General features: G+C 40.6%; 5 protein-coding genes and 1 pseudogene across 5 annotated transcripts; all 6 read right to left on the bottom strand.

Moving 5' to 3' along the window:
* Nucleotides 1-8,288: 8,288 nt before the first annotated feature.
* LOC119229191 (olfactory receptor 1D2-like) lies at nucleotides 8,289-9,230 on the bottom strand. Its single transcript, XM_037489374.2, has one exon. The coding sequence runs from the start codon at nucleotides 9,228-9,230 to the stop codon at nucleotides 8,289-8,291; it is 942 nt and encodes a 313-aa protein (XP_037345271.2).
* Nucleotides 9,231-10,579: 1,349 nt separating this feature from the next.
* Nucleotides 10,580-11,521, bottom strand: LOC119229190 (olfactory receptor 1D2-like). Its single transcript, XM_037489373.2, has one exon. It carries the CDS (start codon nucleotides 11,519-11,521, stop codon nucleotides 10,580-10,582), a length of 942 nt encoding a protein of 313 aa, XP_037345270.2.
* Nucleotides 11,522-13,610: 2,089 nt separating this feature from the next.
* Nucleotides 13,611-14,543, bottom strand: LOC119229189 (olfactory receptor 5AR1-like). The gene has a single exon (XM_062565120.1). The coding sequence runs from the start codon at nucleotides 14,541-14,543 to the stop codon at nucleotides 13,611-13,613; it is 933 nt and encodes a 310-aa protein (XP_062421104.1).
* A 1,678-nt stretch (nucleotides 14,544-16,221) lies between these two features.
* Nucleotides 16,222-17,148, bottom strand: LOC119229184 (olfactory receptor 4B13-like; annotated as a pseudogene).
* Nucleotides 17,149-19,268: 2,120 nt separating this feature from the next.
* On the bottom strand, nucleotides 19,269-20,210 carry LOC119229181 (olfactory receptor 5AP2-like). The gene has a single exon (XM_037489364.2). It carries the CDS (start codon nucleotides 20,208-20,210, stop codon nucleotides 19,269-19,271), a length of 942 nt encoding a protein of 313 aa, XP_037345261.2.
* Nucleotides 20,211-22,254: 2,044 nt separating this feature from the next.
* LOC119229179 (olfactory receptor 5AP2-like) lies at nucleotides 22,255-23,196 on the bottom strand. Its single transcript, XM_037489362.2, has one exon. It carries the CDS (start codon nucleotides 23,194-23,196, stop codon nucleotides 22,255-22,257), a length of 942 nt encoding a protein of 313 aa, XP_037345259.2.
* Between the last annotated feature and the right edge of the window lie 3,972 nt (nucleotides 23,197-27,168).

Here is a 27,168-nt window from a genome sequence, read left to right as displayed (position 1 = left end):
GCTTAGTTTAGTCAGTTTAGTAGTATGATGTGACAAAGCTAGGTCTGTGAACGCAAGCCACGAGCTATGTTCACTGCTCGAGGGGACATTTCCTATTGCATTGATGATTCAAAACACCGAAATTATACTTGTGTGTGACTAACTGCCATCATATATGAAAGTCAACAGGAGATAAACCAAAAAAGATACAAATTGCTTCTAGTAGTTGTGAATTAAGACACTGAAGGTGTGGACGTGTGGACATGTGGACATGCTGTTGCTCTGTACGCATTCAAAGTCCAAATTACTGATCAATGGGGCATCTTTACCTTGACAGGCTCGCTGCCCCGCCACAAAGTCACCTGACTGACCTCCCCACATTGAGTGGTGGGGGGGGGGGGGAATCGACGCTTTCCCCATCGGACCGTTTGCCTTCACAAAGAACGAAATATATGGAAGTCAACAGGAGATAAACCAAAAAAGATACAAATTGCTTCTAGTAGTTGTGAATTAAGACACTGAAGGTGTGGACGTGTGGACATGTGGACATGCTGTTGCTCTGTACGCATTCAAAGTCCAAATTACTGATCAATGGGGCATCTTTACCTTGACAGGCTCGCTGCCCCGCCACAAAGTCACCTGACTGACCTCCCCACATTGAGTGGTGGGGGGGGGGGGGAATCGACGCTTTCCCCATCGGACCGTTTGCCTTCACAAAGAACGAAATATTTAAAAAGCGATAAGTCAGAAAAGTCTTCTCCCCTCCCTCTGTGGCTCTCTGCTAAACTCCTCCACTCTCGCTGTTCGTACCTGCCCTTTCTTGCTTTGGGAGGGGGGGGGAGGTTCACGACAGCACCCGCTGCTCGTTGAGAAGAAGCGTTGGAACGATACGTTCTTTTCACTTCACCAAAAGTCGCCAATAACGTCACGAGAAGTCTCTAGATTTGTCGCTTTTTGAAAAATGTGTCGCTGGAGAGGTCTGAAAAGTCGCTAAATATAGCGACAAAGTCGCTAAGTTGGCAACGCTGGTTCACGTGTGCGCGCGCACAGAAGAACCACCCACTGGACTGACGTTATCAAGCCAGCCGCTGTCATATCGGCTGTCATAGCAACCTGTGACTTCAAACACGAAGCCAGCCGTTGGCACTGATCTTTGTTGACCAGTGTCATTCATCAAGCCATTGTTCATTAGTAAGTGTTTGAAGAGAGCCATGGATGCGGTTAAGTCTCTCTGTCCATGTTTGTTCGACCCTAAATGGGAAGACATCATAGAAGACGATTTCAAATGGAACATGTTATCAAAGATAGGGTGCTTTTTCTACAGATTGAAAGAGAATCAGTGGATCAACTTAGAGAAACGCATCTCCGATGTCACCATTCGTCTTTTGTTGGCAAAACTTATTATGGAATTAATAATCGAGCTAACCAAAGAATGCCACAAATGTTTAGTGACGACTGGCAGATTGAATAAATTCAATAAAAGTACATTTCTACATGAGATGTTGACTCAAAGTTTTAAAGACATTCTCGAAGTTGGAGACAAAGTTGTGTCTACAAGTGCAAAACACTTGATTGACATGATTCGTATTGAGGTGTCAAAAAATGTCAACAGTTCTTCCATTAAAGAGGAACATAATTTTCTTATAAAGCATGTCGTTCCCCTTGAAAAACTCAACAAAATGGTTCTTCATGCCTCAGAGATGTTGTGCGATTTTACTGCAAAGATGAACCCAACGTCCAAATGTCAAGTACGAAGAAAGAAAATGGCTTTGAGCAAAAAGCTTGTGCCAGTCGACCAAGGTGGTGTTAAGGAATCAGAAGATCCAGCCAATGTCACATCAGACGGCAAGCCGGAGAAAGAAGAAAGAGACGATATTAAATGTATCAAAGGAATAGTTCTAGGACAGGGGAACGAGAATATAGATTCCTTGTTGGATGACATGTCAGAAAGACACAGCTCCCTCAGAACACAGGTTCCTCTGGACGTTTGTGAACGTCTACTTTCGGCAGGCGCATGTGAACAAGACTCTGTCAAGATGTTTTATAACGAGTGGTTCATGGTGACATGGCTGAATCGCATACAGGATCAACTTGAGGCAAAATACAGGGATGGAAAATACAAGCCCATATTGATGGATGAAATAAAAGAATTAATACCAAAGCTGGTGATTTGGGATGGCGATACACCAAATAATATGGTCCGTATTTCGATGGACGCTGCAGTCACAAGGACACGTCTGAAGTATTTCCTCTTGAAACGCATTTGGAAAGACAAGGAAAATGTCAAATATAGAGCAATGAGTATAGAGCTTTCTGAAGAAGTGTATGTCTTCATGAACATTTTGAATTGCTTTAACAATTATGAGGTTCCCGTGATGGTTGAAAATATCATAAAGGCTAAAGACTCACTTCAGAGTTTAGGGCTGCTCAAAACGTCACAGAGTTCACTCGTTAATCTGAAAACGTTGCAGCGTCCTTCAACACCTGCACAGGACAACACAGCGCAGGACAACACAGCGCAGGAAAGAGAGGCTTTTGTTAGGCCGGTCATAGAGAAGCTGGTTCACAGGTTATCAGGGAAGTTCAACAATGCAAGTTGCACCAGTGAACGCAAGGTCACTCAGTGTCTCTTAAGAACGGTTTTGTCCAGAGTTGAGGACTTGGACTTTGATGTCAATCCAAAATCCTCCAAGAACTTGGACAAGAAGATTTTCGACAATCTGTTGAAAGTGACGGGCAACACAGACATCTTGCTGAGCTGCTTCGTTCTAGGAGACAAAGAAGTTGAAGATTGCATCATCTCCACCATCAAGGATCACTCGAAGAAGAGAACCTCCAAGTTCTTCGGCAGGGTCGGCCAAGCATTTTCACTCTTTAAGAGATGATGCAAAGTCACACCCAACTAAGTGTGACATTGTGTGATACAAATGTCACACTTTATGAACCTACTTCCCCCTTCTATCCACCCCCCCCACCCTACCCCCCCAACCCCCCAAATAAGACCCCCCCCAAATCCCTTCTACCCACCCCCCAGCCATCTTACCCCGCCCCCCCCAATAAGACCCCCCCCAAATCCCTTCTACCCACCCCCCCCCACCCTACCCCCCCAACCCCCCAAATAAGACCCCCCCCAAATCCCTTCTACCCACCCCCCAGCCATCTTACCCCCCCCAAATAAGACCCCCCCCAAATCCCTTCTACCCACCCCCCAGCCATCTTACCCCGCCCCCCCCAATAAGACCCCCCCCAAATCCCTTCTACCCACCCCCCAGCCATCTTACCCCCCACCCCCAAATAAGACCCCCCCCAAATCCCTTCTACCCACCCCCCAGCCATCTTACCCTCCACCCCCAAATAAGACCCCCCCAAATCCCTTCTACCCACCCCCCAGCCATCTTACCCCCCACCCCCAAATCCCTTCTACCCACCCCCCAGCCATCTTCCCCCCCCCCAAAGAGACCCCCCCCAAATCCCTTCTACCCACCCCCCAGCCATCTTACCCCCCACCCCCAAATAAGACCCCCCCCAAATCCCTTCTACCCACCCCCCAGCCATCTTACCCCCCACCCCCAAATAAGACCCCCCCAAATCCCTTCTATCCACCCCCCACCCATTTTACCGCCCCCCCCCCCCCCTCCTCCGGAGAGGCAGCAGACCTCTGCTGCCCAGTATGATGTTGCGCAATGTTCGCGCTTATAAATAAAATAAGACCCCCCCCAAATCCCTTCTATCCACCCCCCACCCATTTTACCCCCCCCCCCCCCTCCTCCGGAGAGGCAGCAGACCTCTGCTGCCCAGTATGATGTTGCGCAATGTTCGCGCTTATAAAAACAAAATGGAGGAGCTCCGTATTAACATCAGAGTATGTATATGACCCGCAAATGCCACAACACAACACGAACGCGACAACACAAAATACAAAAGCCACAACACATCCGCAAATGCCACAACACAACCGAACGCGACATCACACCCGCAAATGCCACAACACAACCGAACGCGACAACACAAAATACAAAAGCCACAACACACCCGCAAATGCCACAACACAACCGAACGCGACATCACAAAATACAAAAGCCACAACACACCCGCAAATGCCACAACACAACCGAACGCGACAACACAAAATACAAAAGCCACAACACAATCGCAAATGCCACAACACAACACAAACGCGACAATACAAAATACAAAAACCACAACACCCGCAAATGCCACAACACAACACGAACGCGACAACACAAAATACAAAAGCCACAACACACCCGCAAATGCCACAACACAACCGAACGCCGCAACACAACACGAAAGCGAAAACGGAAGTAGCTAAGTAACTGCCCACGGGAGCGAGCGTATTTTGGAGGAACGCCCACGTGTGTTGTGGCTTTTGTATTCTGTGTCGTGGCGTTCGTGTTGTGTTGTGGCATTTGTATTTTGTGTCGTGGCGTCCGTGTTGTGTTGTAGGATTTGCGGGTGTGTTGTGGCATTTGTATTTTGTGTCGTGGCGTTCGTGTTGTGTTGTGGCATTTGTATTTTGTGTCGTGGCGTTCGTGTTGTGTTGTAGGATTTGCGGGTGTGCTGTGGCATTTGTATTTTGTGTCGTGGCGTTCGTGTTGTGTTGTGGCATTTGTATTTTGTGTCGTGGCGTTCGTGTTGTGTTGTGGCATTTGTATTCTGTGTCGTGGCGTTCGTGTTGTGTTGTGGCATTTGTATTTTGTGTCGTGGCGTTCGTGTTGTGTTGTAGGATTTGCGGGTGTGTTGTGGCTTTTGTATTTGTCTGAACCTTCTCGGCCACCGTAGCCAACAGAACAAGAACATGCCAAGATTTTCTAAAACAAGAAAAAATATCTAACCTCAACAAACTCAGATACCTTAAAACTCGTGTTGTCACTGATAACAAGTGCATTTGCCTTAATACAATTAAAATATATAATAATTATTTTCTCAATATGTTGGAAAACGTTCTTAAATTGAGAAATTCTGGTGCCATAATCATAATCATGAAGCTACATATCTTGATACAATAAAAGCAGTTAAGGTGTTTTTTCTCAATATGGAGTTTAATTTGCTTGAATTTAGCATCTACCTCTTTACAAAACTCTTAAATTAGGCAAAACAACTGAAATGTATACATCATATTAATGCTTAAAATCAATAACCTTACAAATAGTAAATGTGAAAGGCTTGCCTAAGATAAAGATAAGAGTGAAATATCTCGAGGCTGGTCTCTGGAAGTCTTGGGTCTACAGACGCAGCGCCCTGTAACAGCGCACTGGCAGGGAAGCGCTGGTCTAGTAGAGCCGGAACCCTCCTCGGCGGGGGGCGAACGGCCCTCGGGCTCCCGCTCGCTGGAAACCGGCCGTGCCCCGAAACGACGGCGGGGACAGCGGACTGAGCGCGACGCTCTCCTGCTGCGCCAGGTGGTACGCTCTTTCCGACGGCCCGGGCCGCCCTCGAGCAGCCCCCGCGGACGTGGCGTCGTCGGGCAAGGAAGGAGTCGAGCGCCTCAGCCTGCCGCATCTCTGCGTGAAGCTTGTCCGCGACGGCCCCAATGGCGCCCCCAAAGAGGGGTGCCGGGGAAAGAGAGGCATCTAGCCTCAAGGAGGAAGGACAAATCCTTTCTCCTTGAGGCTAGATTGGCTCAGCCACAGGTGCCGCTCCGTAGCCACCAGGGCTCCCATGGAGCGGCCAACGGACTTGGCCGTCTCCTCGGTGGCTCTCAACGCGAGGTCAGCCGTGTGCCGCAATGATGGCTAACAAAAGTGAATCCTTCCCAAATGGCTTGTGCACGGAGATTTTTATTATATTATTTATTATTTAACATTGCACTCTTGCTTCGGGGCTCCGTGTCAAACAGATTAGTGCATATTGTAGCCAAGACTCGGTGTGAAGCATTCATGTTTGTCCTGATTTTGCTCAGTTTTGCCCATATGAACAGGTTCAAACTGACGAAAGTTCATTTCCTACGTGCGTTCAGACAAAAAGCAAATGTTGCCTCTCGCCGTATCACAACTGTTGTCCAGTTTGCATTCAATCGGCACAATTAGCCACGTAGCAACCGTGCCGCCATTAGCTTTGCGCCACCGCATGATATGAATCCGTGGGTCCTACTTCCTTACCTTCTGGCTCTTCATCAGTGACATTTGATAGCACCTGAGGGCTATGCCATTCCCCTGAAAGCAAATAAACAGATTTTATTTTGGGAAATAAGCTCAATTTTTTTTTATCAACATCTCCACGAGTTTCCCGGCGACATCATCAGATGCGCGGTCTCTTTTGACAGAAAAGAGGCACGTTGAGTTTTTTGCATATGGATTAGTTTTGCGCACCATAACTAAAGAGTTCCAGCATTAAAGATCAAAGTAGAAGGTCTACATATATTCAGCGGCCTCAACAAATAAATGTTCCTGTCAAAAATCCAGAATAATCTGCTACACCTTATTTTTAACCTCTTAACTGATGCTAAGATGGCATCCCTTCACTTTGTTTCTCTGTGCCAGTCGTACCAGATGCTTTTAGATGACACACACTAAATATATTGCCTTAAAGCGGGGCGTATGCAGTCTTACCCAGTGTCAGTGTGGTTGGCTGTGCAGCAGCAGGTTTTGCAGCAGCAGGTGTGTGGTGTTCTGGTGCCCCAGAGGGCTCTGCTGTATGGAGAAAAAGAAGAAGTACCACTTGAGACTGTGTGTCTCCAAAGCTAGCCAAGATACAACCAATGAGCTAATGCCTATATTTAGAACGGATGGATCCCGGCGATCAATCAGAATTCAAATAGTTTGATTGAATTAGCATCGGAAGCCAGGCAGAGTCATCCGTCTGGTATTTGTATCCAAAAAAAACATTTCAAATTGATTCTCTGTCTGTGCAAATGTCCACAGCTGAGTGACTGTGTCCTTATTGTCTTTGACAATTTATGTCTCTAAAGGAAGGCGCGAACAATGTCACGGTTTGGGTTCATGTTTTATTTTGTAGTTCCATGTCTCTTGTGGGTAACTTCACTTCCTGCCTTGTCCCGTCTTCCCTTGTGATTAAAATACACAAATGCCACAAACATTTTATTTTTTTAAATATTTTTATTTCTGTAGCTTTGTGAAAAGAGGGCTTAGCAAAAAAAGAATTTATTTTGTACAGAGTAACCGCTTAAACTGTACACATGACAATAAATATCTTGAAGTAGAAATCATTTGTTAATAGTCAGGACACTGACTGAGATTGATATCTGTAACAAAATAATTGATTAATATGACATTAACAGTAAACTATATACTTGGGCTGAATGATGACATGCATAGTACAATATCTGTGTATAGCTACTGGTTAAATGTATAGTTTTTCTATTATTGGTTTGATATTCCCTTTGCTATTAATACATTTAATATAACGTGTATTACATGTATTTTAGATAACAATTTAAATTGTCATGGACAGTTTGTGTCCACTAGGTGGCCTCAAAACTGCAGTATTAACCTTAAATGCACCCATGACAGACCCCCTCGTTGTTAGATCATGCAGCCGGTATCCAAGGCTCCATAATATAAAAAATGTTTTTGCTACATTCCAACATATTTCATATATTCATCTATAATGTTTGATTTTCTCCTAAAATCACAAAATTGATGGGAAATTTTAAGATTGTATTTCATGCGATATTTCTGAAAATGTAGAGATAAGCTTTCCTCTATTCCTCTGTTCCTTGATAATACCGCTTATTAGGAAATGCTCTGATGAGATAATATAATATATAATATTAGTATTAAAATGCATCTAATACAGCATGCAAACATATTAAAAGCATAAACTATACATTTAACTGCTAGCTATACGCAGATAATGACATATGCATGTTATGATGAAGCTCAAGTTACTTTGGCTTGTGTGTTGTATGAATCTTTTTTTTGGGGTTCCAGATGGCAATTCAAACTTCGTCTGGTTATTCGGTTGTTATTCAGCATGTCTTTTGACCTTTGTACACGTGCAGTCTCAAATGCAAAGTCGAGAGAAGTATTCTTAAAATTAAAGGACATTTTCTGCTTTCATACTTTTAACATTCTTTTAACGTGTAACTGCAATGAGGCAGACAAACAAATGAACACTCAAAAGGGTTAAATGCAGAGCAAAGAATATTAAATGCAAACAATTCCCATAACAAAGCACATGTGGCATAAGGACACAAATCATCCGATCTTTACCGAAACTTCACTGATAGCCGGTCAAGCATGCAAATATAAATATGTCGTGACATTTTTAGACATATAAGACTTCATTTACAAAAATGATGTAAGTGTATTTTAGAAAATTCCTTTTCATTTAATTTGACATGTAATAACACTTAGAATTCTGATCCTAATTTTGGTCAATTTAAAGCCATAAACGAGAGGATTCATGATGGGGGGTACAATGAGAAGCTCTATTGCAATAACATTTTGAATGGTTGGAGAGAGATTTGAATCAAATCTCAGATTAAAGACATCCAAAAGCATAGTCACAACAAAAAAGAGCAAAGAGGTTAGATGTGGCACACATGTCTGCATGAACTTTGCCCTGCTTTCTAAAGAATTCACACATGTTCTGATGACATACACATATGACAAAACTATGAAAATACCATGAAATAAAAAAAATGTTACGGTTAGGTTCGCTACTGTGTTGTTGACAACGGTGTCAGCTGTTGAACAAGCAAGTTTCACAATAACCAAATTCACACAATAAAGCCTAGCAACATAACGGCTGCATAACATTAATCGAGATGTGAGGATCATAGTCACGGCAGAAAGGCAAAAAGGTGTGAACCAGGAGAAAGATACGAACATTAAAAGTCTCTTCTTTGACATGACAGAGTGGTACACCAGGGGTCGACATATAGCCACATATCTGTCATAGGACATAACTGCAAGAATGGACAAATCACTGCAGACAAATGAGTACATCACCAAAGCCTGAACAAGGCATCCAGAATAAGAGATTACATGAACAGCAGACAGCAGATCCCATAGAAACTTTGGGTAGAAACTTGTTGTCCCATAAAGTCCATTCATGCACAAAGTGCACAATAAAATATACATTGGTTCATGCATGTTCTTATCCAAGATGATGACAACAATAACAGTAACATTTACCATCACAATGAAACAGTAACACAGTAAAGTGACAGAGAAGAGAGCAACTCTGAGGTTCATTGGCTCATTTAAACCTGAAAGAATAAATGATGTTATTTGAGAGTTATTGTAGTTAGTAATCAATGACATTATTTCCTGTGTTGTGAACCTCCACCTTCAACACAAGACCTGTTTCTTCATCGCACTCGTTATAAATATCATGTGTCTATAGCAACGCATAAGCTGGGAATTCAAACCGACCAATCAACATATACAAGAGCTAACCCTTTTTTGATAGGTAGATGGATAGCTACTTACTATATTAACCTAAAATCTAAAAATGTTAAATATAAACAAAGAATAGAATAGGAATTTGAAATTGAATGAACTAACTAAACACTTGTTCAATGATTTAACAAAACAAAAGATGTGATGGTGTTGTAGTAGTGCGATTAATGTGGCCCGGTGTGTCTATTGGAAAAAGGCCCCTCTCTCCCTGCAGTATCCAACATTTAATTCATTCATTGAACTTCTGTGCAGCACCATGTCCAGACCGTCCAGTTTTAAACCAATGATGGTGTCTTTGGCTCCAATGCGCGCCGCCCCGCAGCAAACATATGAGGGGTATGTGGCACTGGACACATCGGACTGGTAGAACATCTCCAACATCTTGCTGCACACATTCAGGAGCAAAGAGTCGTTGTGCAATACATTGTATGAATTGAACAATAAGTTCAATTTTCTAAAACATTCATAATTATTATAGTAAATGTAGATAGAGGTGATGGAGAAAAGTAGGTTTTACCCTTTAATATAAAAATAATATTTCTAGTGGTGGTCAAGAGGTGAGATAAACACACATGTAAGTGAAGTATCGCCGAACAACACAACGTCTACATGGGTCCAGGCCGACATCTTACAAAGGGAGGATTTCAGCTTGCCCATAATGTTAAAGAACATAAATGGCTTTTTAAAAAACACAAAACAGCGAAGCCATCCCCTCAACGTGATAATGTTTCAGGTAAAGGTAAAACCTTTTATTCATGTTGGATCAATGTTCTTGAACAGTCAGAGTGACAAATCAACACATACTCATGCAATACGATAGTTTAGAAAGCAATTTTAGAGATCATGGATGCAAATTAAAAGTATTACTTTACATTGAAAGTTGATAGAGAAGAAAGATGTCCGCTCAAGTCTTAGGGTCTTTCCTCTGTGAAATTTAACTTTTAAAATTCACATACAAATGTACTTTATGTATATTTTTTATAACACTCTCCCTTTTGCCCTCATGTCACAACATTTTCATGTTTGTTCAATTTAGAAAGTTTTCCTGTATCGTGTTTGACAGTGGTAGGTTTCAGATTATATATATTATATTACATTAATTTAACTACCTATTAGAAAAATGCAAATAGTTCAGTAGACATTTCAAAAGTTCAAGTTCATATATATGAAACACATCGTAGTAGATTATTTCCCACCCTTCAGTTAGCTTATCAAATATGATGATGCATTAAATTTTTTAAATTAAAACCAGCCAAGATTCTGTTCCTAATTTTGGTTAATTTAAAGCCATAAACGAGAGGATTCATGGTTGGAGGTATAATTAGAAGTTCTATTGCAATAACATTTTGAGTGGTTGGAGAGAGATTTGAACCAAAACGCACATCTAGGATATCAAATAGTATAGTGGCAGTAAAAATGAGCAAGGAGGTTAAATGTGGCACACATGTCTGCATGAACTTTGCCCTCTTTTCTGAACAATTCACACATGTTTTGATGACATACACGTAGGTCCAAACTATGAAAAAAAAATGAATTGAGAAAATTATTATTACTATGTTTGCCACTATGTTATTAACAATAGTGTCAGCTGGGAAGCAAGCAAGTTTCACAATAATCCAATTTATACAATGAAGTCTGGCAATGTATGAGCTGCATAACTTTAATCTAGATGTGAGGATCATAGTCACGGCAGAAAGGCAAAAAGGTGTCAACCAGGAGAAAGATACGAACATTAAAAGTCTCTTCTTTGACATGACAGAGTGGTACACCAGGGGTCGACATATAGCCACATATCTGTCATAGGACATAACTGCAAGAATGGACAAATCGCTGCAGACAAATGAGTACAACACAAAAGCCTGAACAAGGCATCCAGAATAAGAGATTACATGAACAGGAGAGAGCAGATCCCACAGAACCTTTGGGTAGAAACCTGTTGTCCCATAAAGTCCATTTATGCAGAAAGTGCACAATAAAATATACATTGGTTCATGCATGTTCTTATCAAAGATGATGACAACTATAACAGCCACATTCACCAGCACAACAAAACAATAAGATATTAAAGTTAGAGAGAAGAGAGCAACTTGTTGGTACTTCATTACATTCAAACCTGAAAGAACAAATGATGTTATTTGAGATGCGTTATCCATTGTGGTTAGTAATCATAGTGATTATTGCCTGTGTTGTACCTCCACCCTCAACACAGTGCCTGCTTCCTCATCTCAACGTTGTTGATATGTTCTGACTATAGCAACGCACAAGCTGGGAATTCAAAGCAACCAATCAACTTCAAGAAAGAGAAAACTCGTTTTAAACTTGCTGCAATCCGCTGAGTGGCACTAACTATGCATGAAAAACGTAAACATTCAAGGAAAATAAAACTTTTCAGAGGTTCATGATAATTATCTTGATTTGAAGTTGAGATTTCGACCATTAAACAAAAAAATACTTTGAATTTTAACTAAATAAAAGGAACAATTAAAAATACGAAGTATATTGAGTTTTAAGCCAAATCTAACAGTGAGGAATTCTGGATTTAGAAATGCTAGGCCACATTTTCGCCAAATGTTTTATTGCCCACTACATGGCACATGGCTTTGTGATTGGTGCTCGATAATAAATATAGTGCAGTAGTAAAAAACACATTAAAATTAAAATATTTCATCCTACATTTTTACAAACTAACAAATCAGGAGTATGTCAAAACAATTATGCTATTAAGGCTTCAAATGTATTTTTTAAGACCATAAATAAAATGTATATTAAAAGTATATTTCAAGGGATGTGTAACTGTGCGTAATTGTCCTATGGATGTAGGAATGGGAGTCAGTGGCCCCAGGCTTTGATGATGAGCCCAACTACATTGTAAAGTCACTTCCTTGTCCTTGACTGTGTTTGAGCAGCAAGCGACATAATGTAAACACAAAGGCCACCTCCTGCTTCCCCCCCCCAGCCGTCCTGCTCTCCACTCTCCACCTGTCCAGCTGCCGATCCGGCGTGAACAACAAAGCCATGTCTCCCTGAGGATGTGGGCTCAGCAGAAACCAAACTCCCGGTTCTGTTCTTTTTAGCAAGTGGACATCAGACGGCCATCTTTGGGTTGGGTAGGAGAGTAGCCTCAGGTTTTAGCTGGGTTAACTTTGCTGCCCCCCCTTCTCCACCATGGGGCAGCTTTCTACTTGGTGTGATTAACATCAGTGAGAAAAGATACTGTCTATAAGAGTCTCAAATTCACCGTTATTGTAATTGACATGATTATACATAATTTTGACATTCATTATTCTTTGCCATATCGGTCTTTTTCCGAAAGTTCAATCTCAAAAGCAAAGTCACTGACAAGTGTCCTAAAAATACAGCGGTTGAAATAAGTATTGAACACGTCACCATTTTTCTAAGAAAGTATATTTCCAAAAAAGCTACTGACATGACATTTTCACCAGATGTTGGTAACAACCCAAGTAATACGTACATACAAAGAAACCAAAACAAAGAAGTTCAGAAATAAAGTTATGTGTAATATGTGAAATGACACAGGGAAAAAGTATTGAACATGCTTACTGATATTTATTCAATACTTTGTACAAAAGCATTTGTTGGTAATGACAGCTCAAGACGCCTCTTGAATGGAGAAACTAGTCGCATGCATTGCTCTGGTGGGATTTTGGCCCATTCTTCCACACAGTCTTCAAATCTTGAAGGTTCCGTGGGGCCTCTTCTATGAATCTTGGTCTTCAGTTCGTTCCATAGATTTTCAATGGAATTTAAGTCAGGTGATTGGCTGGGCAATCATTCTAGCAGCTTTATTTTCAAAAAGTACAGGTCACTCCTTTGCCTATAACCTTCTTGCCAAAACCTTTTTTTATTTTGTCTATGAAGCGACCCTACTTGTTTGATATTGTCTATTTTAGGCATATCTAACTTTTACATGTACAATAACAAAACCGAGCCTACGACAAGTGTGCTACATGAGGTTTCATACTTTATGTCTACACACATTTTATTACAAAGACACTCAAGGAATTTAAATGCATTTTAATCAATGTGAAGGGTAATTTAGATTACATTTACTAAGAGTATTTGAGATTTTAACACAAATTGTATTCATTTACCTACAACAATTAGCTAAAAGCAGCTTATGTAAAACTGAATGGGAAGTGCAGATTTCAAAGTACAAACAATAATAAGAATAGGAGGTCATTATTATGGGCCTCTGAAAATCCATGTTACCTAAAATAAAAGTCATTCAGTTTTAAATATTATCCCACACAGAATTCTGTTCCGTATTTTGGTCAATTTAAACCCGTAGATGAGAGGATTTAAAATGGGAGGCAAGAAAAGAAATTGTATTTCAACAAAATTTTTAACTGTTTGGGGTAAAGAGTTTGAACCAAATCTAATATACAATACATCAAACAGTATAGTAATGACAAAAAACAACAGGGAGGTTAGATGTGGCACACATGTCTGCATGAACTTTGCCCTGTTTTCTAAAGAATTCACACATATTTTGATTACATGAACGTAGGTCCAAGCTATGAAAACACCATTAAATACGTAAAGGATTATTGTTGTGTAAGCAACTATGTTGTTAACAATAGTGTCAGCTGGGAAACAAGCAAGTTTCACAATGACCCAATTCACACAAAAAAGTCTGGCAATATATGGGCTGCATAACTTTAATCTAGATGTGAGGAAAATATTTGTGCCTATAATGCAAAAAGGTGTGAACCAGGAGAAAGATACCAGCAATACAAGTCTCTTCTTTGACATGACAGAGTGGTACACCAGGGGTCGACATATTGCCACATATCTGTCATATGCCATAACTGAAAGAATTGACAAATCACTGCAGACGAATGAGTACATCACCAATGCCTGAACAAGGCATCCAGAATAAGAGATTACATGAACAGCAGACAGCAGATCCCACAGAATCTTTGGGTAGAAACCTGTTGTCCCATAAAGTCCATTAATGCAGAAAGTGCACAATAGAATATACATTGGTTCATGCATGTTCTTATCCAAGATGATGGCAACAATAACAGCAACGTTTACCAGCAAAATAAAACAGTAACACAGTAATGTGACGGAGAAGAGAGCAATTCTGTAGTTCATTGTTTCATTTAAACCTGAAAGAAAAAACAATTTCACATAAGAAGAATTATGAACCATGGTTAGTGAATTGCTTTTTGCCCTGTGACATGCACGTCCACCCGTTAAACATGGTACTTGCTCCATTATATTATTGGTATTAATATCTTGTCAACAGCCACACTTCAGCTGGGATTTCCAATCAGCCAATCAACATGTAGAAATGGTTTCCCTCCTTATTTCAGCCTGATGCAATCTAGTAAGCACAATGACTAATGTACATGAAACCTAAAAGAACATTGCAACTGGAATGAATTGTTTTTGTAAAAGAATGGGCATAATTAATATAACCAGTTGGCCATCTAATCAGAGGTCAAGTGATGTAACATGTTGGATTTGGAAATAGCTCTGAAATAGCACGTATTCATATGCATCTTGTATGCAAGTGTTGGGAATACGGTTGGGTATCGTTTGAATTTGAACGATTCCGATTCCTGGTTTCGATTCCGGTTCCCAGCGATTCTCGATTCCGATTCTTTTAAGACACAGAGTACGGCGTGAGAGGGCTAGGCCGAACGGAAGAACCTTGTGTTGGTAAGCTTTTATCCCCAAAAGCGAACCTCAGGAACTTCCTGTGTAGTGAGAGCATGGCTGATATGAAAGTCCTGAAGATCCACCGTGACAAACCAGTCCTCGGACCTGATCTGTGCCGCGATCTGTTTGAGAGTGAGCATCTTGAAGCTCAACTTCGCACGGAGGAGATCTAGTATCGGACGAAAACCCCCATCCTTCTTTGGAACGATAAATTAACGGCTGTAATAGCCCGACTCTCTGTCTGGGGGGAGAACTCGTTCTACGGCTTAACAAAGAGAAACTCCACCATCACGACAGGCAGAAGAAGAATTATTCACAGATAAATAATACTAATAATAAATGTATTTTATTCCTAAATACTGAAAAAACAAACATTGAAGTGGCCACCGGATTCTCAGAATTAACGAGTGAAGCATTTTCTTCATTAAAAAGTGTACAATGACAAGACTCGGCTTAATGAGATCATTGTGGATAAGCATAAGAATATACATATAGAATGTACATATTTTGTACTGTGTCATCATTTCATCATCATCATTTTAAGAGACATGAGATTCAATATCCTAAATGAATTAATTAATAAATCCTAAGGAAAAAAACAACATTCTATACATATGCATGAGATTTAAATAATTTCAAATGAAAAAGCATAAAATGAAGCTCGGAAAAAATGGATGTCCTCGACATCTATTGAAACAAAAAGAGAATATATAGTGCTAAAACTTGCTAAATCGGAAAAAGGTCTAAGGACTAATAACCTAATGTATAATAAAGGTCTAATAAGGTCTAATAAAATTTAACTTTTTAACTCTAGAAAACACACAGCCAATAGCAAGCTTCGCAGTGTGAGTTTGATTTACATTAAGTTGAAATACATTCTAATATTGGTTTGCAGTTCAAACAAACAAAATTCCACTCTTTAATTAATAAAAGGGTTAGTAAAAGGGGGAATCACAAAAAGTTATGTTAAAGGCACATTTTGAAAAGAGTTATTTTTTAAACACATATAGTACATATTCATACCATCAAGAACTGATGTGAGTCAAGGGGTTCAGTTTGGTTCAAATGTATCCATGAACTTAACGTAAAAAGTGAAAAAAACTACATTAACAAACTAAGAAAATTGATACACAAATGAGTGATTATTATAGGCAATGGAGTTTCCTTATCTAAGTAGGTTAGTTTTTAATTGAATAGCACCAAAAATTCTTCTCCGAACTTTGTTTAATTTAAAACCATAGAAAAGAGGATTCATTATTGGAGGAATGATAAGATATTCTATTGCAATGAAGTTCTTAAGAGCTTGAGGTAGGTTTTGTGATCCATATCGTATATGTATGATATCTAAAAGTATGGTCACAAGAAAAATGATTAACGAGGTTAAATGTGGCACACATGTCTGCATGAACTTTGCCCTGTTTTCTAAAGAATTCACACACGTTTTGATGATATACAAGTAGGACCAAACTATGAAAAAACCATGGAATACGTAAACTATTATTGTTGTGTAAGCGACAATGTTATTAACGATAGTGTCATCTGGGTAACAAGCAAGTTTCACAATAACCCAATTCACACAAAAAAGTCTGGTAATATATGGACTGCATAACGTAAAAAAATATTTGTACCTATAATGCAACAAGGTGTGAACCAGGAGAAAGATACTAACATTAAAAGTCTCTTCTTTGACATGACAGAGTGGTACACCAGGGGTCGACATATAGCCACATCTGTCATAGGACATAACTGCAAGAATAGACAAATCACTGCAGGCAAATGAGTGAATCACAAAACCCTGAAAAAGGCATCCAGAATAAGAGATTACATGAACAGCAGACAGCAGATCCCACAGAAACTTTGGGTAGAAACCTGTTGCCCCATAAAGTCCATTTATGCAGAAACTGCACAATAAAATATACATTGGTTCATGCATGTTCTTATCAAAGATGATGGCAACAATAAGAGCAACATTCACCAGCACAATAAAACAGTAACACAGTAAAGTGACAGAGAAGAGAGCAAATCAGTGGTTCATTGTTTCATTTAAACCTGAAAGAAAAAACAGCCTAACATGAGACGAATTTTGCACCATGGTTAGTGAATTGCTTTTTGCCCTGTGTTATGTATGTCCATCCTCAACAGCTTTTTCATATAACAGTTATTAATATCTTGTCCTACTACGGCCACACGTCAGCTGGGAATTCACACCAGCCAATCAACATTCAGGAATAAGTTTCCTCCTTGTTTTGTCTTGATGCAATCTACTGTAAGATACAATACATGAAACCTAAGAGTTTGGCAACTGTACTTGTACAGAACTTTTCTAGTAATCCAACCGCTCAAACCGCTTTACCATCATTCACCCATTCATAGCTACAGGAGCAATGCTGAGCAGTGCTCCCACTCACCAACAGTCACCCTATTTAATCTTGTTTTAGAAAAGAGTAAATGTTATTCAAATCAAGTTTAGATGGCGGTTGCCGAAGGCTCCAATATTCATATGAAAGAAGCCATTTCAGATGGAATCTGGGAGATGGATCACGTGCATATTCGCAATAGCTTTTAATTTTGCATACATTTTGCATAAGTCTCATATGCAATTAATTGAAACAGCAAGGCATTCGGACAGCTAAAGATTCCACCTTCTTTTCTAGCTTCCTGTTGCCGTATCAAAACTAACAAGTCCTGCACAGGCCCGAAAGCCTAGTTCGGCCGTTACTCGTTCCAATAGGATCCAACGAATCTAAAAGTGGTTGAATCGGCCAACCAGAGCCGGATTTAGGAAAAACTCCACATTGACGTTTCTCTGTCCTCCACTACAGCCCTCTTTAGATTAGTTCAGCGACACTCTTATCAAACCTTCCATGATTACTGTTCATACACATGGCTATCACGCGAATGTGGCTAGACATCCTGTTAATGATTCTTTTTAGGCGATTCTTTACATTTGAAGGTATGTTTTTTTATTTATATTGATTTATTTCTTAACATATAAACAGATTTTTACACACCAGAACAATCTCAAGAGTGTCCCTTTATTCTGACAGAAGAAGTTGTCCAGATAGACAAAGTCAATAAAGAGACACTTTTCATCATGAGTCTGTTATTTTCGGAGCAGAGGTCCTGTCTCCATGTTTTATGGGGGGGTACAATCCCCCAAACTGTAACATTATAAAGAGAGGTACATCGCATTTCAGTCTGCGGCTCACATAACAGTATCTGCTAATACCGGCCCACATGACTGCTGTGACGGTATTATTTGTCTGTGTGTTTCTTTAATGCCAGGTTACTGGCTAACTGGCGAGTTGGGCCTGATGCGCCAGTTTAAAGCTCCGCCTACCTGGCGACTTGGGTGGCTGATCACTCTGTCCCTCGCCGTAACCGATTGTTTGTGGATTGTCCTGCCGAGAGCTAAATATAGACTTTACCTTTTGAGCAACTGGCTACTTCTCCTGTTATAGGTCATGGCTGTCAGAGCCAGGTCGTGACACTGCTGTGATGTAAAGCCACGTTTAAAATAGTCTTCATTATACTTTAAATCCATGTCTCTGCCGTGGGGGTGACGGTGGTGCATGGAGTAGTGTGGTGCACAGGGAACCACAAGGTTGGCAGTTTGAATCCTGGTTGCTCTGCGGAAATGAATGGGATTTGGTTTAGGGACTTTTAGCTAAAGAATCTACGGGTGCCTCGCAGGTGCGTGTCGAGGTGTCCTTGAGCAAGACACCTTACCCTTAACTGCTCCCCAGGATAAAATGTAAGCCATGGGTTAAAATGCAATGTCAGTCGCTTTGGATAAAAGCTCATTCATTCATTAATTCATTCATTTTCCTGGTTTATATTTGTCTTAGTTGGACCAGGTCATTTGTCATATAACATTTCTTAGAAGCTTTTTGAAGAATCTGCCTTATTTTGTTGTTCATTTCTAGTTCTTGCTTAGTTGTGAATGTTGAATCACAAGAAGGTCAAATATCATTTTTGAAAACTACAAACATACATACAGTAATATACAAGAGGAGTAATGACAAGAAGTTCAATTGCAAATCACAATTAAAAGGGCCTCTGGAAAATCTTTGAGCCAAATTTCACAGTACATGACAGAGTTGTCTCGCAGAATTTTCATAGTTATGATTTTAGTTCAAAACTTTATCAAGTTGCTCAATCATTTGTTTTTTTTTATCTTGGTCTTTGTTGGAGAGGATAAGAGGCCTTTAATTAGGATCTAAGTAGTGGAATTTTACAAGTCACAACAGCAAAAATTCTTTTCCGAATGTTGGTCAATTTAAAACCATAAATGAGAGGATTCATTATTGGAGGAATGAGCAGATATTCTATTGCAATAAAGCTGTTAAATGCTTGAGGTAGGTTTGTTGAACCATATCGTATATTCATGATATCTAAAAGTATTGTTCCAAGAAAAATGACCAAGGATGTTAAATGTGGTACACATGTCTGCATGAACTTTGCCCTGTTTTCTAAAGAATTCACACATATTTTGATGACATACAAGTAAGACCAAACTATTAACACACCGTGACATACGTAAAATATATTTGTAATGTAAGCAACTATGTTGTTAAATATAATGTCAGCTGGGAAACAGGCAAGTTTTACAATAATCCAATTAATGCAATAAAGTCTGTCAATATATGGACTGCATAAATCTAATTTAGATGTCAGTATTGTATTTGTGCCAGAAATGCAAAAGGTTGTGAACCAGGAGAAAGATACTAACATTAAAAGTCTCTTCTTTGACATGACAGAGTGGTACACCAGGGGTCGACATATAGCCACATATCTGTCATAGGACATAACTGCAAGAATGGACAAATCGTTCGAGACAAATGAGTACATCACGAAAGCCTGAGAAAGGCATCCAGAATAAGAGATTACATGAACAGCAGACAGCAGATCCCACAGAATCTTTGGGTAGAAACTAGTCCCATAAAGTCCATTTATGCACAAACTGCACAATAAAATATACATTGGTTCATGCATGCTCTTAACCAAGATGATGGTCACAATAACAGCAACGTTTATCAGCACAATAAAACAGTAACACAGTAAAGTGACAGAGAAAAGAACAACTCTGTTCGTCATTGTTTCATTTAAACCTGAAAGAAAAAACAGCCTTACATGAGAAGAATTAGGCATCATGGTTAGTGAATTGCCTTTTGCCCTGTGTTATGTATGTCCATCCTCAACAGCTTTTTCACATAACAGTTATTAATATCTTGTCCTACTACGGCCACACGTCAGCTGGGAATTCACACCAGCCAATCAACATTCAGGAATAAGTTTCCTCCTTGTTTCAGCCTGATGCAATCTACTGTAAGATACAATACATGAAACCTAAGAGTTTGGCAACTGTACTTGTACAGAACTTTTCTAGTAATCCGACCGCTCATTCACACCCATTCATAGCTACAGGAGCAGGCCGTGCTCCCCACTCACCAACAGTCACCCTATTTATTCTTGTTTTGAAAAAGTTTAGAGTAAAAGTTATTCAAATGAAGTTTATTTAGCGGTTGCCAAAGGCTCCAATATTCATATGAAAAAAGTCATATTCGCAATAGCTTTTCATTTTGCATAAGTCTCATATGCAATTAATTGAAACAGCAAGGCATTCGGACAGCTAAAGATTCCACCTTCTTTTCTAGCTTCTTGTCAAGTGCTGCACAGGCCTGAAGGCGTAGTTTGGCCGGTACTCGTTCCAATAGGATCCAACGAATCTAAAAGTGGTTGAATCGGCCAACCAGAGCCGGATTTAGGAAAAACTCCACATTGACGTTTCTCTGTCCTCCACTACAGCCCTCTTTAGATTAGTTCAGCGACACTCTTATCAAACCTTCCATGATTACTGTTCATACACATGGCTATCACGCGAATGTGGCTAGACATCCTGTTAATGATTCTTTTTAGGCGTTTCTTTACATTTGAAGGTATGTTTTTTTATTTATATTGATTTATTTCTTAACATATACACAGATTTTTACACACCAGAACAATCTCAAGAGTGTCCCTTTATTCTGACAGAAGAAGTTGTCCAGATAGACAAAGTCAATAAAGAGACACTTTTCATCATGAGTCTGCTATTTTCGGAGCAGAGGTCCTGTCTCCATGTTTTATGGGGGGGTACAAGCCCCCAAACTGTAACACCATAAAGAGAGGTACATCGCATTTCAGTCTGCGGCTCACATAACTGTATCTGCTAATACCGGCCCACATGACTGCTGTGACGGTATTATTTGTCTGTGTGTTTCTTTAATGCCAGGTTACTGGCTAACTGGCGAGTTGGGCCTGATGCGCCAGTTTAAAGCTCCGCCTACCTGGCGACTTGGGTGGCTGATCACTCTGTCCCTCGCCGTAACCGATTGTGTGTGGATTGTCCTGCCGAGAGCTAAATATAGACTTTACCCTTTGAGCAACTGGCTACTTCTCCTGTTATAGGTCATGGCTGTCAGAGCCAGGTCGTGACACTGCTGTGATGTAAAGCCACGTTTAAAATAGTCTTCATTATACTTTAAATCCATGTCTCTGCCGTGGGGGTGACGGTGGTGCATGGAGTAGTGTGGTGCACAGGGAACCACAAGGTTGGCAGTTTGAATCCTGGTTGCTCTGCGGAAATGAATGGGATTTGGTTTAGGGACTTTTAGCTAAAGAATCTACGGGTGCCTCGCAGGTGCGTGTCGAGGTGTCCTTGAGCAAGACACCTTACCCTTAACTGCTCCCCAGGATAAAATGTAAGCCATGGGTTAAAATGCAATGTCAGTCGCTTTGGATAAAAGCTCATTCATTCATTAATTCATTCATTTTCCTGGTTTATATTTGTCTTAGTTGGACCAGGTCATTTGTCATATAACATTTCTTAGAAGCTTTTTGAAGAATCTGCCTTATTTTGTTGTTCATTTCTAGTTCTTGCTTAGTTGTGAATGTTGAATCACAAGAAGGTCAAATATCATTTTTGAAAACTACAAACATACATACAGTAATATACAAGAGGAGTAATGACAAGAAGTTCAATTGCAAATCACAATTAAAAGGGCCTCTGGAAAATCTTTGAGCCAAATTTCACAGTACATGACAGAGTTGTCTCGCAGAATTTTCATAGTTATGATTTTAGTTCAAAACTTTATCAAGTTGCTCAATCATTTGTTTTTTTTTATCTTGGTCTTTGTTGGAGAGGATAAGAGGCCTTTAATTAGGATCTAAGTAGTGGAATTTTACAAGTCACAACAGCAAAAATTCTTTTCCGAATGTTGGTCAATTTAAAACCATAAATGAGAGGATTCATTATTGGAGGAATGAGCAGATATTCTATTGCAATAAAGCTGTTAAATGCTTGAGGTAGGTTTGTTGAACCATATCGTATATTCATGATATCTAAAAGTATTGTTCCAAGAAAAATGACCAAGGATGTTAAATGTGGTACACATGTCTGCATGAACTTTGCCCTGTTTTCTAAAGAATTCACACATATTTTGATGACATACAAGTAAGACCAAACTATTAACACACCGTGACATACGTAAAAGATATTTGTAATGTAAGCAACTATGTTGTTAAATATAATGTCAGCTGGGAAACAGGCAAGTTTTACAATAATCCAATTAATGCAATAAAGTCTGTCAATATATGGACTGCATAAATCTAATTTAGATGTCAGTATTGTATTTGTGCCAGAAATGCAAAAGGTTGTGAACCAGGAGAAAGATACTAACATTAAAAGTCTCTTCTTTGACATGACAGAGTGGTACACCAGGGGTCGACATATAGCCACATATCTGTCATAGGACATAACTGCAAGAATGGACAAATCGTTCGAGACAAATGAGTACATCACGAAAGCCTGAGAAAGGCATCCAGAATAAGAGATTACATGAACAGCAGACAGCAGATCCCACAGAATCTTTGGGTAGAAACTAGTCCCATAAAGTCCATTTATGCACAAACTGCACAATAAAATATACATTGGTTCATGCATGCTCTTAACCAAGATGATGGTCACAATAACAGCAACGTTTATCAGCACAATAAAACAGTAACACAGTAAAGTGACAGAGAAAAGAACAACTCTGTTCGTCATTGTTTCATTTAAACCTGAAAGAAAAAACAGCCTTACATGAGAAGAATTAGGCATCATGGTTAGTGAATTGCCTTTTGCCCTGTGTTATGTATGTCCATCCTCAACAGCTTTTTCACATAACAGTTATTAATATCTTGTCCTACTACGGCCACACGTCAGCTGGGAATTCACACCAGCCAATCAACATTCAGGAATAAGTTTCCTCCTTGTTTCAGCCTGATGCAATCTACTGTAAGATACAATACATGAAACCTAAGAGTTTGGCAACTGTACTTGTACAGAACTTTTCTAGTAATCCGACCGCTCATTCACACCCATTCATAGCTACAGGAGCAGGCCGTGCTCCCCACTCACCAACAGTCACCCTATTTATTCTTGTTTTGAAAAAGTTTAGAGTAAAAGTTATTCAAATGAAGTTTATTTAGCGGTTGCCAAAGGCTCCAATATTCATATGAAAAAAGTCATATTCGCAATAGCTTTTCATTTTGCATAAGTCTCATATGCAATTAATTGAAACAGCAAGGCATTCGGACAGCTAAAGATTCCACCTTCTTTTCTAGCTTCTTGTCAAGTGCTGCACAGGCCTGAAGGCGTAGTTTGGCCGGTACTCGTTCCAATAGGATCCAACGAATCTAAAAGTGGTTGAATCGGCCAACCAGAGCCGGATTTAGGAAAAACTCCACATTGACGTTTCTCTGTCCTGCACTACAGCCCTCTTTAGATTAGTTCAGCGACACTCTTATCAAACTTTCCATGATTACTGTTCATACACATGGCTATCACGTGAATGTGTTTTGGAGGGCTAGACATCCTGTTAGTGATCATTTTTGTTTTATATTGATTTATTTATTAACATATAAACTGATTTTTACACACCAGAACATCTCAAGAGTGCCCCTTTATTCCGACAGAAGAAATTGTCCATATAAGTAAATGAAGAGACACTTTTTATCAAGAGTCGGCTATTTTTGAAGCAGAGGCCAAAATGAGATTTTTAGCTAAAGAATTCACAGGTGCCGCACGGCAGGGCTGGACTGGTAATCTGGCATACTGGGAAAATGCCCGGTGGGCCGACGCACTTGGGGGCCGGTCAATAGGCCTATACAATTGATTTTTTTTGCTTTCGACCGGCCCATAAAGCAGGGACAGCGGCCCATTGGTTCATTTTTCATTCTGACACTGGGCTGGCCCAATCATCTCTTAGCAGGCTCCACCCCTCCCTCTCCGTGTGTCAGTCAGATGCGTCAGTGGCTCACAGCCAGAAAGAAATCTGTGGATTACGATGGAGAAACAAAAACGTAAGAGCAAGGGGGGTGCGGAGAAATTGCGGGCCAAAAAAATAATAATCTAGAGGTTGATGCCTCAACATGTTAAAAAATAACCGACATGTTTAGTGCTGCAGCTTCAGTTGTCAAAACTACTACAGTACCTGACGACATGTTGCAGAAACATAGGGTTGCCAACTCTCCCAACCCCAAATCAGGGACACTTTCGCGGGCTGACGGGGGGGTGATAGCGGTCGGTGCCAGGGCTTGCACAATCCATTTTTTCTTTGCAGCGCCAGCCTCACTGCTCATTTCAACAGAGAGGACAGCTCTCACCCGGCACCCGCGTGCACACTGGTCTGATGCGTCACAACTTCACAACAACCGGGAGTTTTTTATGAGGGGCCGTTTAGGACTTAACTACTGAGACACTCTCACACACACTACTGAGACACTCTCACACACTCTACTGAGACACTCAACACTCACACACACTACTGAGACACACTCACACACACTACTGAGACACTCTCACACACACTACTGAGACACTCTCACACACACTATTGAGACACTCTCACACACACTATTGAGACACTCTCACACACACTATTGAGACACTCTCATACACACTACTGAGACACTCTCATACACACTACTGAGACACTCTCATACACACTATTGAGACACTCAGACAGCATCTCACTATACAAAATGAGAGCATCTCACTATACAATGTGAGAGCATCTCAGTATACAGTGTGAGAGCATCTCAGTATACAGTGTGAGAGCATCTCAGTATACAGTGTGAGAGCATCTCAGTATACAGTGTGAGAGAATCTCAGTTACACCGGAAGGCGGAAGCAAAGAGCGCTGATTTTGAACAGCGCAATGCGCCAATCATACGCCCTTCCTTCATATGCCTTGAAGTCTGCGGTCGCCCGTCCAAGTTTATAAATACTACCATATTCAAGGGACGGAATGTCATTTTAGGACGTTTTCAGGCGAGAAATTAGGTGTTTAAGCAACATTTCTGCGGTCGGTTTGTTAACATTCAGCCATCGTAAAAAATTCCATGGAGGATGTCGGAGACGTGAGGCGTAGTTAACGGGACCATCTGATGCCCCCAGCACCGGGCGGTCAGCCTCATCTCACGCCTCAGACAGCAGCCTGTTCTCGGCCAGACTTCTGTGAAATTGACTACTTGTATTAGGGGGATGTTGGACCGTCCTGATTTGCAATGCCCTGACGCGTATTTGTCCTCCTTTTTTGGAGTTGCGCTGGGAAAACTGTCGCCCCCCCCCCCTCTCTGGCCGTAACGTCCGCGCCACCCCCGCTAACCTGAAACGACTTTGACACCCCTGATTTAGAGCCTCACGAAATATTGTCCTTTTTTATGGTGTTATGGATATGGTCACCCTACATTGTATCTACTTTTCCGTAGCGGAGACACGTGTGGATCTTACAATAGAAATATTCATTAATTAATATTTGGATTTTAATGTATTATTTAATCGATTATTATCCTTCGCTTTGAAGCTGATGCCCTGCTGTCGGTTTCCATGACGGTCTCCCCACAAGACCTTTAATAAAGACACGATTAGTTTTATTCCACAATAATAGACAGTACAATAAGCACGCACACTATGGATACAGTATAGTTTACGTATCGTTTATTAAGGTTATGAATTTAAACTCTGCTCGCAAAATAGCCATTAAACAAACACCAGTCTCAGATTAGAAGTTATGAACACTCATCCTAGTTATACTATCGTATATATGACCGCTACGGAAAAGTGGATTGAAGCGGAGCATTTCACGGAAGTCTGGCCGAGAACAGGCTGCTGTCTGCGGCCTGAGATGAGGCTGACCGCCCGGTGCTGGGGGCATCAGATGGTCCCGTTAACTACGCCTCACGTCTCCGACATCCTCAATGGAATTTTTTACGATGGCTGAATGTTAACAAACCGACCGCAGAAATGTTGCTTAAACACCTAATTTCTCGCCTGAAAACGTCCTAAAATGACATTCCGTCCCTTGAATATGGTAGTATTTATAAACTTGGACGGGCAAGCTCGGACTTCAAGGCATATGAAGGAAGGGCGTATGATTGGCGCATTGCGCTGTTCAAAATCAGCGCTCTTTGCTTCCGCCTTCCGGTGTAACTGAGATGCCTTCCGGTGTAACTGAGATTCTCTCACACTGTATACTGAGATGCTCTCACACTGTATACTGAGATTCTCTCACACTGTATACTGAGATTCTCTCACACTGTATACTGAGATTCTCTCACACTGTATACTGAGATTCTCTCACATTGTATAGTGAGATTCTCTCACATTGTATAGTGAGATGCTCTCATGTTGTATAGTGAGATGCTGTCTGAGTGTCTCAATAGTGTGTATGAGAGTGTCTCAGTAGTGTGTATGAGAGTGTCTCAGTAGTGTGTATGAGAGTGTCTCAGTAGTGTGTGTGAGAGTGTCTCAATAGTGTGTATGAGAGTGTCTCAATAGTGTGTGTGAGAGTGTCTCAATAGTGTGTGTGAGAGTGTCTCAGTAGTGTGTGTGAGAGTGTCTCAATAGTGTGTGTGAGAGTGTCTCAATAGTGTGTGTGAGAGTGTCTCAATAGTGTGTGTGAGAGTGTCTCAATAGTGTGTCTGAGAGTGTCTCAGTAGTTAAGTCCTAAACGGCCCCTCATAGTTTTTTGCGCGTCATTGACTTAGCCGGCTGTGATTGGAAATCGGGACTGGAGCTGTCCCGGACGGG

Source organism: Pungitius pungitius, chromosome 10 (assembly GCF_949316345.1).
Source record: "Pungitius pungitius chromosome 10, fPunPun2.1, whole genome shotgun sequence".
NCBI lineage: Eukaryota > Metazoa > Chordata > Actinopteri > Perciformes > Gasterosteidae > Pungitius > Pungitius pungitius.
This window is presented reverse-complemented; position numbering and strand designations above follow the sequence as displayed.

What these genes read in the sequence shown, in the direction of transcription:
- LOC119229191 (XM_037489374.2), bottom strand. Translation starts at nt 9,230, where the DNA reads ATGTCATTGATTACTAACTACAATAACTCTCAAATAACATCATTTATT.
- LOC119229190 (XM_037489373.2), bottom strand. Translation starts at nt 11,521, where the DNA reads ATGGATAACGCATCTCAAATAACATCATTTGTTCTTTCAGGTTTGAAT.
- LOC119229189 (XM_062565120.1), bottom strand. Translation starts at nt 14,543, where the DNA reads ATGGTTCATAATTCTTCTTATGTGAAATTGTTTTTTCTTTCAGGTTTA.
- LOC119229181 (XM_037489364.2), bottom strand. Translation starts at nt 20,210, where the DNA reads ATGATGCCTAATTCTTCTCATGTAAGGCTGTTTTTTCTTTCAGGTTTA.
- LOC119229179 (XM_037489362.2), bottom strand. Translation starts at nt 23,196, where the DNA reads ATGATGCCTAATTCTTCTCATGTAAGGCTGTTTTTTCTTTCAGGTTTA.